The sequence below is a fragment of the Meleagris gallopavo genome, chromosome 20, assembly GCF_000146605.3.
Source record: "Meleagris gallopavo isolate NT-WF06-2002-E0010 breed Aviagen turkey brand Nicholas breeding stock chromosome 20, Turkey_5.1, whole genome shotgun sequence".
Classification (NCBI taxonomy): Eukaryota; Metazoa; Chordata; class Aves; order Galliformes; family Phasianidae; genus Meleagris; species Meleagris gallopavo.
Genome location: NC_015030.2, coordinates 5,133,584 through 5,147,448, shown reverse-complemented (window position 1 = coordinate 5,147,448; position 13,865 = coordinate 5,133,584). Strand labels below are relative to the sequence as shown.

General features: G+C 43.1%; 1 protein-coding gene across 1 annotated transcript in view; it reads right to left on the bottom strand.

Moving 5' to 3' along the window:
- Window positions 1–9,409, bottom strand: part of FASN (fatty acid synthase) — a 28,676-nt gene extending 19,267 nt beyond the window's left edge. Inside the window, exons 1-12 of the mRNA XM_031556315.1 lie at window positions 9,221–9,409; window positions 8,277–8,429; window positions 6,808–6,981; window positions 5,730–5,930; window positions 5,180–5,302; window positions 4,475–4,590; window positions 4,134–4,268; window positions 3,023–3,482; window positions 2,490–2,677; window positions 1,622–1,811; window positions 669–763; window positions 150–284 (exon numbers count right to left, since the gene is read on the bottom strand). Of these exons, the coding sequence (XP_031412175.1) occupies window positions 150–284; window positions 669–763; window positions 1,622–1,811; window positions 2,490–2,677; window positions 3,023–3,482; window positions 4,134–4,268; window positions 4,475–4,590; window positions 5,180–5,302; window positions 5,730–5,930; window positions 6,808–6,981; window positions 8,277–8,429; window positions 9,221–9,347 (2,097 nt within the window). The 5' untranslated portion in view covers window positions 9,348–9,409. The remainder of the gene's footprint in view (window positions 1–149; window positions 285–668; window positions 764–1,621; window positions 1,812–2,489; window positions 2,678–3,022; window positions 3,483–4,133; window positions 4,269–4,474; window positions 4,591–5,179; window positions 5,303–5,729; window positions 5,931–6,807; window positions 6,982–8,276; window positions 8,430–9,220) is intronic.
- Window positions 9,410–13,865: the final 4,456 nt, after the last annotated feature.

Here is a 13,865-nt window from a genome sequence, read left to right as displayed (position 1 = left end):
AGGTAATAAGACTTGAAATCTGAGCTCTCATAGACACTCTTCGAGAACGTTCCTTCCCCTCTTGAGGAAAGGAACCCACTTAACTCAACACAACCAATGCTGAAATGCAGGTACCCCAGCATAAGCATGCTGTGATTCAGCAATATTACCTTTTTCAGTGCACTGAGCAGTGCTGGTGCAATGGATGCCATGTAATAGGAATGAAATGCAACTCCAGCGCTGCGCACCTCCTTTGCAAACACCCCATCTTTCTTCAGTTTGGTTACAAACTCAGTCACAGAGTCCTAAGAAGAATATAAGATAAATAAAAACAACAGCTCACAACATTTTTTATATGTGTTTGAGTCTCTGTGCTCCTTATGTGCACTTTAATACCTGCCACTTAAAGGCAGTTGTATCTGTAATGAGGTTACTGTCCTCAGCATCATCACTCATCATGCCCATGGCTATATGAATATTCAGCAATCTGTAATTACTAGCTTACTGAAGCAATAACGTCATTTCCCTTCAGAGAAACTTGGAGTGTTTAAGCACCATGTCCCCTCCCACCACTTTAACCCTGCTTTCCAGGCAGCTGAACCTTAACTCAGCTTTATGTTTTCTCCAAACTAGAACTTCCAAGGTTCCACTCATAGATGTGGTATGTACTGTATTAGTTCCTTGCTTACCAGAGGCCCTGAAACAGTGACAGTATCCTCAGAGTTGTGACATGCTGGTACCACGTTTGGAGGACAGCGCTGCTTACATTCCTCCCATGTCAGACCTACAGAAGAAGAGTCTGGGTCAAAACAGGGATTTCAAGCAATGAGCCTCATGAGAGGAGGCAATCTTAACTGCACTTAACTCAGACATCCTCCTTCTACCCAAAAGTGACTCTGCAAAAGCAAAGGATGTTAATCTCATGGCTTTAACACTCTTTTTTTTATCAGTGGGATATTGAGCACAAGAAGAGAAAGAGAATCTTTGGGCCATCCTTTGGTTGAGAAGAATCTAGCTAGAGACCACCTAGGCAAACTCACTCACAAATCCACAGGCCCTGATGGGATGCATTCACAAGTGCTGACGAAGTTGGCAGCAGTGATGGCCAAACAGCTCTAAACTGGCTTAAGTCAGTTTAACATATGCAGGATCTGGCCATGTATTTTTCATAGGAACAAGTCACAGAAGAAGCTTGAATTCAAAGTCTGATTATGAAAAACATCATGTGCATGCAGCACTCTAAAATCTGTGATATAAATGTATTTAATACTGAGCAAAATAAAGCTGAGTTAGAGACATAGTCCTTTATAGCATCAATTAAAATAAGAAACCAAGGACTCTAACAAGTAACATAGACAAATTCACTGCATTAGATCTGCACGAGCTTTCATCTGAAGTGCTCTACTGTTTTTAATTGATCACTGCAGCACCACTGTTCTCTATTTTTATGATATCAATAGCCATCTTATTTTCAAACATTTAGGTCACCATAAAGCCACAGAGGACAAGCTGATGGGATCAAAGCATCCCTGAGAAGTGGAACAAACAGTCAGATTTACAGAAACACTGAGTACAGCTTGACCAGGAGAAAGCTTCTTCCTAAGCATTAGGAGGCAGAAGCAAGTGCTAAGGATATACCTACCAACAGCAGCCATCCCTCCTGGGGGCAATTTGGCCTCTTTCACACATCGGCCCCGCCAATAAGCAGCAAGAACAGCTTCTTCATGACTTAAGGAATTATCTGCATAGCCACAAGCTAGTTCACCCACTGAGTGACCCAAAATCCCATCAGGTTGCAGACCTGCAGCCTTTAGCACATCGATTTGGGCAATCTGCAGGGAAAAACAGAATCAGTAATTCCAAGCAGGTGTAAGGATACAGAGTTTGGACAGACTTTCTTCCTGGCCTCATTGTTTCCTTCCCCTCCCCTCCAACAGCAGCTCCAGCCTCAATTTCAAAGCATCTCAAGATTCATTGTTTGGGCCTTTCCACTAGGAAGCTATTTCAAACAACAGGAGGCTGCCAAGAGCATGTTCATGCAAAGCAAGAGCCAAACACAGCTTTTCAGTTCACTTTAAAAGCTCTGCCCCTGGTTTACTATGAGACAATGAATCCCGCTGTGACACTCATCCAGAATTACAGAGACTTCACTTTATCATTTAGTTCGTTTTTAGAGCAAATTTTAGAAGGCATTCTATAGAACCTTCCTCCTTGGCAGGCATTTACACAGAAATTCAGACATTCTTCAGTCTCCTAGAGAAACTACCCCACATCACACACACAGATCTGTTTACATCAACATTCCTGCAAGCATCTTGGAAGCAGCAGCTCCCAAAATTGTCAAGGGTGCAACTCACTCTCCTTGCGATTTCCAACAAGCATCTACCATTTGCTGAATGCAAAACACAAACTTCCATTAAGTGGTACAAAGCAGTACCAATCAGACACGCTAGCAGAATGTGCTCCTGTGCCCATAACCCCTCTTCTTCCACCACTCATTTCAGTCTTACCTGTATAGCAGCTAGTCCAACAAATGCATGGACAGTGTCATCAAAAGTGTTCTCATCTGCACGCAGAAGCAGGTCTGAGACTTTCAGTCCTGTGCTCTTCAAAGCCTCATCTGAGCGCAATATAGACTGGCGAAACAGATCCAATTTCATAAGGCTCAGGCCCATACCTTTCCACTGTGTTCCCATACCTGCAGGATAAAGCATGAAGAAAGTGTGCTTTGGGAACACTCCACAAGATGGGGTGGACCTCACACTCTTGCTTTAGCAGTGAAAGAATCCTAAGAATAACAGAAATGTGCAATATAAAACCCTCGAGGTTAGGCAGTGCTTTTCCATTCTCCTGGACTTTATTGTCATCAGAAGACAGACAAATTGGAAGCATTAGCTAAAACACAGGGAACACAATTCTCCTGCACGTATCACAAGACTGTGTGACAGTTCCTTATGCTGAAGAGCAGAAAACAAGATTAGTGCACAAGATCCAACTGCATAAGCTTCATTACTACAGAAGAATGCAGAAACTGTGGCCCCACCTGAGCAGATGTACCAGAGAGGTCTACCAGATGCTTGAACTTGCTGAATCTCTCTTATGTCACTCTCAGTGCCAACTAGCGTGTAGCCCCTGTAGGGCATGGAAGATACAGGAATTGCAGAGATATCACTGAGCAGGCTTAAAAATGAACTGCATCCTCCATGTTTCCTGCTTTCTTCAATTAGTATTTCCACTGCTTCCTGTGTTCTGCCACAAACTTGAACCAGTCTTGGCAAGTTACAAGTCTCTTGAGGCTGGCATTTCTTCTCATTTGGCCTCAGAATAACATGAGCATTAGAACCTCCAAAGCCAAAAGAATTGATGCTGACAAGGCCACCTTTCACTGGTGTTGGTTTGCAAACCACCTTCAAGGAGCCATCATGTAAAGCAGGAATATCTGGATTTGGATCATTGAAATGAAGATTTGGAGCCCACAGCCCATGTTCCAGAGAAAGAATGACCTGAAAGACAGAACAGAATACTCTGTGCTCCACATTTTCTTGCAACAGGTGTTCTTTTGCTGTTAGTGTTCTTCTATAAATGACTGTGTAGCATACAACAAAGCATCTCCACTTAAGTTTGGACAGAGACCCTTCACAGACCAACACCAAAGTCATAGTGGTAGTACCTATTTTACCTTGGCAAGTTTTAAGGCCATGCAGAGAGTCAGTGGTTAAGTGGTTTTAAGCTTAGTTTCCAGATCCTTTCTAACTGGAAAGCTATGCAGTCTTGCTTTAAAATCCTGTCTAGCTGCTAAAAATATCATATCTTCTTTCTCCTCTTTCAGATAACAGTGCTGCCAATAAAAAGCTATCGAACAAGCAGGGACAGTAGCTAGCTCTCTGCTAAGCAGTTTGGCAGCCATGGCTGAGAGATGACTGCCTGCTTTCACCAGCAGTTAGCAGGTTGGTTGCTGGCAATCAGTTATTCAAACTGGTAGCCTCATCCCACTTCACTCCTCACCAACACAAGAGACGGAGGAGACAAACAGCCCAAAGAATTAACTACTCTTTTGGCACTGAAAACCCCAAACTTTTATCTTTGCTTATGGCAACCTCCCACTTAAGTCCCTTAGCCCTCATTGCTTTCCCTCATAAGCCACACATTGTTACCTTGGCTAATGCAGCAAGTCCAGAGGCAGGCTCTGGATGACCCATGTTTGACTTGGTTGATCCAATTAACAGAGGCTCTCTCTCACATTGGCAGAAGACATTTACAATACCATTTACTTCCTGGGGATCTCCAACCTAGCAAGAAAGCAATCAGAACAATTAATATTTTCAGATTTTTCTTTTCTAGTGTGTTCTAAGAAGTCTGTGTACAATCCAGAAGTAAAAGAAAGAAATGCAACTCCTTCATCTTCACTTTGAAAGAACAAAGAATAATCTCATGGGAAAGTGTGGCAAGAAATGCAAGGGAAGAAAGACCCCAAAACCAAAAAGCCCATGCTGACCTTGGTGCCTGTCCCATGAGCTTCAACATACTCCACATCTCCAGGCTTGATACCACATTCTCTGTACAGAGAACCAACCAGCTGCTGCTGCATCTCTCCAGATGGGAATGTCACACCTAGGACCAAAATTGTCATCAATTCCTCTCCCCCACCAGAAGCTTCCTGTTCTGACTTGCACCATTCAATAGGTTGGGGCTACAGGTCCAGAAGAAAGCGACATTTTTTCAAGGCTTTGCAATAAACACAGTTAGCCTCTTGGACTCTTAGGAATAAGAGCCAAAGAACCAGAAATTGAACTAAACCAATGACTTAGAGTACCACAGGAAGATACCAGTTAACAGAACATGGTATGTTTATGGTGAGTAAAACATGTGAGATTTGGCATCTCCAAGAGTGAGAGAAACAGAACAGTAGCAGAAAAAGATCCTTCCAGTCACAGTATTTATATTTCTACTATCTGGTCAGATATACCCTGAAGAAGACTATGCTAGCAACAGGACTCTCCTGTTACTCACCACTTTCATTCCTTTACCACATAGGGTCCTGAACTTTGTATTATCAAAGTTGAAAACAAACAAGAAATCCAAACAAATTAAAAACACGCATATCTAATGAACAGAAAACCCACAGTATCCCTTCTTTGATGACAAAGACTGCAGACTCAACAGTTCTGTAGGTACTCACTTTTCAGAGACAAAGACCTACCTTGCTCCTTAAAGCCATCAGTGTTACTCCCAGCATTCACTATGGTGGCATAGATGCGTTTAGCCATGGATTTCTTGGTCAAGAGCACAACAACAACAGCTTCAGAGCGACAATATCCATTTCCTGAGAAGACAGACAGAACGTGTCACGAGTCTGTTCAGCATTAAAGCCACCACACACTAAGGTCACTTCACTTCTGACCTACTGCTTCACGTACATTGCTTTTGAATACAATAGATATGTTTGCTTAAAAAATTATGTCCTAGATTAATGTCCACCTCTCATCACCAGTGATGAAAGAAAGTCTCTATCTCTGGATGGAAACTCTCTGCCCCCGGCACAGAAATAAATCATACAATTTCTTTCCCACAGGTAATTTTCTAGGCTTAAGGGAGCATGCAACACAGATAAAGTCCATTCATGTCCCAAGCAGAGCACCTAAGAACAACAATTGGACAAGTTACCTGCACTGTTACTACAGCATTACATCACAGACTCAGCAATAGGTTCATCTCATACTACAAGGTAATTTTTCACGGTAATGCCTTACCTGAAACATCAAAAGCCTTGCAGGCACCATCAGGACTAAGCATACCCAGCTTCATGAACTGCACAGAAGTGTTGGGCTTCAGCAGAATGTTGACCCCTCCTACCAGGGCTGCACTGCACTGTCCGTGACGAATTGCTTTATAAGCATTTTCTAGAGCCATGAGACTGGAGGAGCAGGCTGTGTCAATAGTTAAGCTTGGTCCTTAGGAAATAAAGAGGGAGGAAAAAGGTATTTTGTTTTTGTTTTTTTTATTTTTTAAATATACCGCTAGTTTTCTAGAATTAATCTCCAAAGACTACAGATAAGATCGCAAGACAAATGCATTAAAAAGTATTAAGTAATCAGAACATTACAGGTAATCTTTACACACCAGGGGACAAGATTTACCACTTCTCCTGCTTGCCAGTTAATAAGAGATTTGTAGGAGATTAAAAAAAAAATACAACAAACCCACACAGTTTGGCTTTAGGGGTACCTTTCAGATTTTCTTCTCCATCTCCATCAAATAAAAGACATGACAGCATCATGTAGGCAAATAACACCATTTCCCTATTCACAGCAGTGAAAAAAAATCACTCCTGCTTCCTCATGCTATTCTTGCCGTGATCTCTGCTCTCCAGAGTGATTCCCTTCCCTCTGTCTTCAAATCCAGACACAATTCAAGCCACGTCTATACTTTCAGTCAATTTCAGGCTGGTGCCTCCCCCATTTCTCTCACTTTATTCAAATAGAGTCACCTGTTCCAGCCAGTTTGCCTCTGGGCTTGCTGACTTCTACAGTTCAATACCAAATGGCAGCCTAAAGGCAGATAAAAGATCTCCTGACATCTTTCAGATGGATCCCAGCCATAGCCATCTTCAACAGCTGAAGTACAAAGCCTAATAATGGTTCTCAACACACAGTTACATCACAGTTTTTACTACTCACATGCCACTTTACAGCAGTTGCAGGCTGGCTTCTCATCCTAAAGGAATCTCTGTCACCATATCCCTGCCACTCCCCCAGAGAAACAGTTGTACAACCATGCTGAAATTGCACTTGCTGATCAGCAAGTATTGACAGGTCTGGGGGCACTTACCTGTAAAATCATAAAAGTACGAAATCCTGTTGGCAAGCATAGCACGCTGGCAGCCAGTCATACTGTATCCCAAAAGCTCTTCTGGATCTTGGCTAAGGGCTTCAGCAGCTTCTGAGCCACTTGCACCAATCCATACACCCGTGTCTGTGCCTCGGAGGGTAGCTGGATTAATGCCTGCAGGGATATTGGAAAGTAGATTACAGCTGACAAACTCATCATGAGAGGAAAACTAGGGAGGTATCAGGTACAGGTGGCACCAAGTAACAAAACACAGCTTTATACTGTCCCTCTCAGGCAGGCCTGCAGCATTGTTCTCTTGCTCATTGACACCTTTCTACCTACTTCAGTAACAGACCTTCTGCAGAGCTCCTGCTTGTTCAAGCTGTTTATTACAACAGTCCACCAGAACTTTGCTATTGGCCAAAACATACCGTGCCTTGTATGTTTATACATACATACATACATGTGTATGTGTAAGAGATAGATAGCTTTTCAACTTAGATGGGCATTGCTTGAATCTTATGTAGAAGTGCACAACTATGAGTAAGTGCTGATCAGATAGCTAAAAAAAAATAATAAAAAATAAAACTTCTGGCATGAAGAGAAGTAGACATAAAGTCAGAAAGCTGCAGCACATGGAATGTCTTGAGCATACAATACCTATGTTTGTACACAAGTAAAGCCCAGATATGGAGTATAAGAAAGAAAAGAAAAATTCCTGGGCACAAAAGTCAACAAGTTGGAACAAGAAATAACTATGCTCTAAAAAACTGCATGGAAAACTCAACTTGCACTAATCTCTGCTGTTTCCTCCTTGTGCTGCAGGAGCTCTGGAGACAAGCAGATTATTCAAGCCTTGGGACTGAGGCTCAGTAGTAGAGCAGGAAGCGTTAATTTGTTGTTAATAGTGAGCCAGTTACAACTTTTTCCATGTCTTCTTATGTTCAGACATGAAACTAATTAACAGAAAGAATTAACTTCTTGGCTGTGTGGGCGCACAACTAAAAAGCTTAAGGCTTTAAGCAAGAGAAAGGAGGTTCCTGCTTCTGGAAGTACAATCTCCACCATACCTTCTGCAGACCATGGATAAGAATACTCATGGAGTCATCTTTCCTCTGCTCTACAGTATTCCTGAGCCTGAGCAGGGATATATTACAGAATATTACAGTAGAGCTGGAGTGTAGGGACATCAACATACAAAAAGCTCTCACGCTGTTGACTGTTTAAATGTTTCTGTAGTAATGATTCCACTGCATGAGACCAGTGGAGATTTTCTGGCAGTCAATGCAAATTTCCTAGTTCAAGCTCTGGAGAAAATGGCTTTTGTTCTAACCTTGTACCAGTTCTTTGGTCTCCTCTCTATTGTGAGGGCTCTCTCTCATTAGTGATCTCATCACAGAGGTGCACATCTGCTGCCTAGAAGCAATACAGCAGACTTTTCCCTCTTCAGTCATCCATCCATAGCTTACCTCCATCCAAAATAGCTTCATAAGAAACTTCCAACAACAAGCGAAGCTGAGGATCCATTGTATGAGCTTGTTTGGGGTGGACTCCAAAGAAGGACGCATCAAATTTTTTTATGTCCTTGAGCTTTCCATTTCTTTTGGGCAGTCCATAAATTCCTGAGAAGAAAAATTTGACACCATATTATCACAGATTGCATCAGTTTAGAGGCAGCTACCAGCTGAGACAGAGCATGGGATGACCACAGCTCAATTTGCAAATGATTCTCAATTACACATGAAACATTACTTTCCAACTGCAGCACTTGGAGTGCTGCATAAAACCTATCCACTCATCTCTCTTAATCTCATCTGGAAATTAAAACACTGCATTAACAAAAACAACTGTGATTTTTAAAGACTGTTCTGGATATGGCAGCAAAAGGTACCTGTCTGATACTAAGCATTTGAGCTTGATAAGATGTGCCAACCACACAGACTGACTCGGTGGTTCCAGTTAGAATAAAAACAAAAGCTACTTTTCACTTCTGCATATCACTAGCTTGATTTCAGAAGGATAATCAGGCAGAAAAGAACGTTATAAAAAGCCACAAGTCACAAACATGGAGTCCCCCAGCTACTTCTGAGCCCAGAAAAAGAGCACAGAAGTTTTATTGCCACAGCTGCCAGTAGCAGGTCCAGGACTCACAGTGCACAGCTGCTCTGCCAGAAGCATGCTTTTCCCTGGAAGCAAACTATATATTATTTACCAGCCATGACTGTAGGATATGACTATAAAATGCATTACTTAAAACTTCCATAGAAGCATTTTGTTCCTGGATTCTTCGGTCACGTATCTGAAGTGAACTAAAACGCTCTGGCAGGGTTTTGAATCTGATTATCTTTTCCTTCCATGGGATAATTCCTCTGAAAAGCTCTGAGCTCCAAAAGGAAAGACAGTAAGTGCTCACCTGGTTTCCACCTCCGATCGTCCTCTGTGACCATATCAACTCCATTCAGCAGGTTCTCCCAAAACTCTTGCAAGTTCTCAGATTCCGGCAGCTTTCCTGCTATGCCTGCAATCACCACGTCTTCCATCTCTGAACTTCTCCCTGTTACTGAGATCGAAGAAAGCAGTAAGACTTGTAGGACTTCACACAGAAGAAGAATAGCTTTCCTGCCTTCCTAACATGTTGTGACAAACAAGTGGATTGGTGGGAGGAAACACCCACACAGAAATAGCCCGTGGAGCCTCCAGAACAAAAAGATACCCCAAATAATCAAACGGACTGTAGGATTTGTGGAGACTGTGGGGATGAGAGAACTGAAGGAGTGCTGGGCCCTGAGAACCAGCAGCTCCTACAGGAACAGGTCTGCCTCTAAAGGAGCAGCTCTGCCTTTGGTAAAGTCAGCAGAGAAGAAAGATTAACATGCTGGAGCAGAGGTGGGTGGGGAAATTATGAAATACATATAGTAAAATACATAATTACAAGGCAAACCTTGCAAGCAGCAAAACAAGTTCTACGATCATTCCAAAGTGAAATACTAACTTAAGAATCAATAATCAAAAAGCCTGGTGGAGGAAACAGCAAAAATCAGATGGAAAAACACAAAGATTCCAATGCAGCTTAGTGCTGTTTTAAATACCTGACACGAGAAGTTTTATATGCAAAACATTTCATAGAGCACTGAACTCTTTGCCGCTGTACTGAGGAGACTGGGAAGGAGGAACCAAGTGCCTGGGACAGAGAGGGCAGCTTTAAAACAAGGGTTGGCAGAAAGGACCTGGATTCTGTATTGGGGAATACCTTAGCAATAGTCCCAAGGAAGATGCATTCTGAAAGCCCATCCTTTACAACACAAGAGAGCACCATTCCACACAGCACAACTAGCCATCTATGGAGTGGTTTGAGTTGGAAGGGACCCCTAAAGCCCAACTGGTCCAACCTCCCTGCAGCAAGCAGGGATACACCCAGCTCCATCAGTGCTCAGAGCCCCATCCAGCTCACAGCACCAACTGAGAGCTCACAGCACAGTCAAGGTACACGATTTATTCTGCATTACATTAAAAATGCATTAACTAAGCATAAAGGAGGTGAGTTAACCTGATGTTCCAGTTAAGCTCACATTATAGTTAGTAGACCCTACGTAGACAAATGAGATGCATATCTCTTTTTCTCCTCTATGTACACACGTGGTTGCATGAACAAGAGACATAAGGAAGTATTGTGAATGCTTACTAAGTCCTTCTGCTAAGTAGAGGAAAATATCCTCCAGAGTTGACATGTGAGATTCTTAAGAAATTAAAAACAAAACAAAACAAACAAACGAAAAAAAAAACAAAACCAACCACCACAATGAAAACCGGGTGCTGTAAGTCCACTTTAATAGTTTTGAAGGAAATGCTTTGAGATGGAAGATGACGCTGGATTTCTGGTGCAGATCGTGCTCCATAGGCCATGTTAGCTCTTCCCAGAAGCACTGCTGGGGCTCGATCTCATCTCCTGTGGAACAGCATCACTGGGTACTCTGAGATAAGTGCTTGGATGGATAGCTGTTTTTCCAACCCAAGAAGTTTCATTTGGGAATGTTTACACAGCTTCTTTCAGAAACTGCTGGATTTTCTGAGCAAGAAATAGGCCTCGATTGGCTCACAGCATCACACCTGCCCTCTGCTTTGCCCAGCTTTTATGGCAGTACAGCACACACACACCATCCTTTGCTGGATCCCTCGTACTCCTCTTTCCTTCAGTGCTTATCTCCATTCAGATCTGTGGAGTAACTGTGGAATTATGCAACGCTCTGAGGCAGAAGAGCTGTTACCTCACCCAGCCCACTCCTCCTGGGAGCAAAACCCAAAGTGCTTTCCAAAGGACATCTGGGATTTCTCAGTCTTGCATTAAATACTGCAGACAATACAATTTCCATTCTATACTGAGCATTCACTTAAGAAGGGAAACAGTAAGGCTCAGGTACTTTACGGCCTTAACGGGAAAATCCACCCCAAAAGCAAAGCCAGCGGTACCAGGCCCAGCCTGCTCTGCTCTCCCCTCACAAAGCTCTACTGGCTCAGTGCTACTGTTGGGATCGTGACCATGCTTGGAAGACTCAACAGAAGCCCACAGTTCTGCTACACACACAGCAGTTCTGCAGAAAATAATGGATCTGGAGCTTACAGGCCAGGTGTGATACAAGAGCTGCACACAGTGATAACGGTTTGGTTCTATGCCTCACCTTCCTAGGTGATGATCTCTAAGGGAAGAAATGCTGTGTGTCAGAAGACTGAAACCTCACATTTGTGATTGCCCCTTCCCCCACAGCATCAGAAGAGCTCCATCCAGGTATGGCCAACCCCAACACAGCACTGCTCTGACACAGAGAAGAACCAGAACCGATTGTCAAAGCCCTTTTTGCCAGCGTGGTATCAGCACAGTTGAGCAAAACTGTGTCAAAGGCAGCAAAAAATAAGATGCTGTGGTAATCAAAAATGCAGAATAAAGGCCAAGAAGTTAATTTTAGCTGGGTAAGTGGGCAATAAGAGCCACAACGTAAGGATTTATGTACACAGAGAACTGGACGAAGAGCTCCAGATGCCTGGTTATGGAGCTAGTGGCACGCAGTTGAAGTGGTTTACTGCAGAAAACCAGTGGGAAGAGAAGGAATCATGAATGAAGCAATCCTTGATTAAACAGTGATTCAAGCAGATGTTACAGCTACCCACGATGTCCTTGGACTTCTTTCATGAACAGGTATGCTATGGTAATGTCTGACATTGCCCCCAATGGTACATTCCAGTGCTTCCATATACCCAGTGCTTACTCTTCTCTGTAGATCCCCTTTAGATGACACAGTATTTGAAGCCACTGACAGTGCTGGGAAAGAAAATTCTTTCTACAGCTGTTTTAGAGGTGATTTGATATCAGGAAATATACATAGGGTATCATTCTCATTACATATGAGAAGCAAGGCAAACAGCAAAGGGTCAGGGAAGGAGACCAAGAAAGATGGAGTGATAAATGGGATTCTCCGGTTCCTTAAAACACAGCCTTGTTGGATCCAACCAGACATCCAATACCCATTTTCTCCCGTTTTCCCTGTGGCTTTTGTAGATAAAACACAAAAGCCTTGAATGTACCAGCAGTAACCTCGTTTAGGCATAAACTATCACCTCACTAGATTTACACAATATCTTTTCTTGCAATGATATTGCGTTGCTGACTCATTCCATTTGAGACTAGTAATAACTAACCATCCCTTCTGGTGTTATTGACTAGTAACAGCTTTCATCATTTTACACTCGTGCTCTGGTTATCTGCCTCCCACATTGGCTGCCTGACAAGGTGGGCTTGTTCCAGTACTCTAAACCAAGAAGAAAAGTGTTAATCATTTTGTTACCACCATTTCTAGAGGCTCCACAGCTGAGATTATAGGAGAGGAAAGAGGAGAGGACAGCTCAATTTCCCTCTTGTACCCAACTCACCAATCTCTGAAGAGAACCGTTTTCTTTTTCTGCTCTACCTACATTCACTTGAGGTTAAGTGAGGGTTGTTGGAAGGGAGGAAGAAAGCACAGAGACAACAAAAGAAGAGCTCCCAAATCCTGTTTTGCTGTCACTATGGTGGAACAGAATCCTGAGCACCACCTCTGTGCCACCAACTCGGGGCAGCCCTGACCTGCTGGGATCTCCCAACTGCTCCTTCAGCACAGACTGCAACCAAAGGTTTGCTTCCTTACCTCACAAACCTGACTGCATCCTAGCCCAGCTTTCCTAATCTCCAATTATCATTCATAAAAGGTACGATTAAAACTACCATTTCACAGGAGCATCTCTTGAAGGGAGCTGCAAGGTCCGTCTCCAAAAATAAAACTCCACAGAACAGAAACAAACAGGGAATGCTTTTCATATCGTTGGGCTGATGTCAATCTGTGCATCACAGCTTCAACTTCACAAAGACCTTTTCACGGTCCCTTCCTGCTTGCAGGCAGGATCTGTACCATCAGCCACAAGACAAATGGCAAAGCAGCGGTGCATTTTAGTATTCAAAACAGCACTTCTTGTCTGGAAACACAGCCGGGTTCAGGACTGCTATGCAAGAAAGGCAGGTGAGGTTGCGCTCACGGAACCAATGCAGCCCTGCTGATTTCCCAGCGATCAGATCTGAAGTCCCCGGCACCACTATGCCATCATTGTTTTTGGAAATACCTCTTTGAACCGCTCTCCCTGTAGAGCCTTTGTCCTCCAAACTCACTCGCTAAACGCGGCCTTTCAATGCCTACCATGATTTCCAGTTTGCTTCAAGAAGCGTAGAGCTCAGGATGTTCACCTTTTGTTCCAGTGGATCGAGATTTTTTTTTTTTTTCCTTTTCGTTTTTAAAGCCTCTGAATCATTAATATAAATCGGTGCAAGGCAGCTCCTTATAATAATAAAGCTTTGAACCAGGTAAAACCCGTGCTCTGTAGCTGGAGGAGTACAGTGGGTTGCTCCCCCTGTGCCAGGAGAGGAAAATGAAATCCGAGCGAGGATAGAAGGGAGAAGACAGCAATCACGACCCGGATGGAACCACAGCATCCAAAGCAGAGCGGGGTACAATCAATGGGTTATAAATAATAATAAT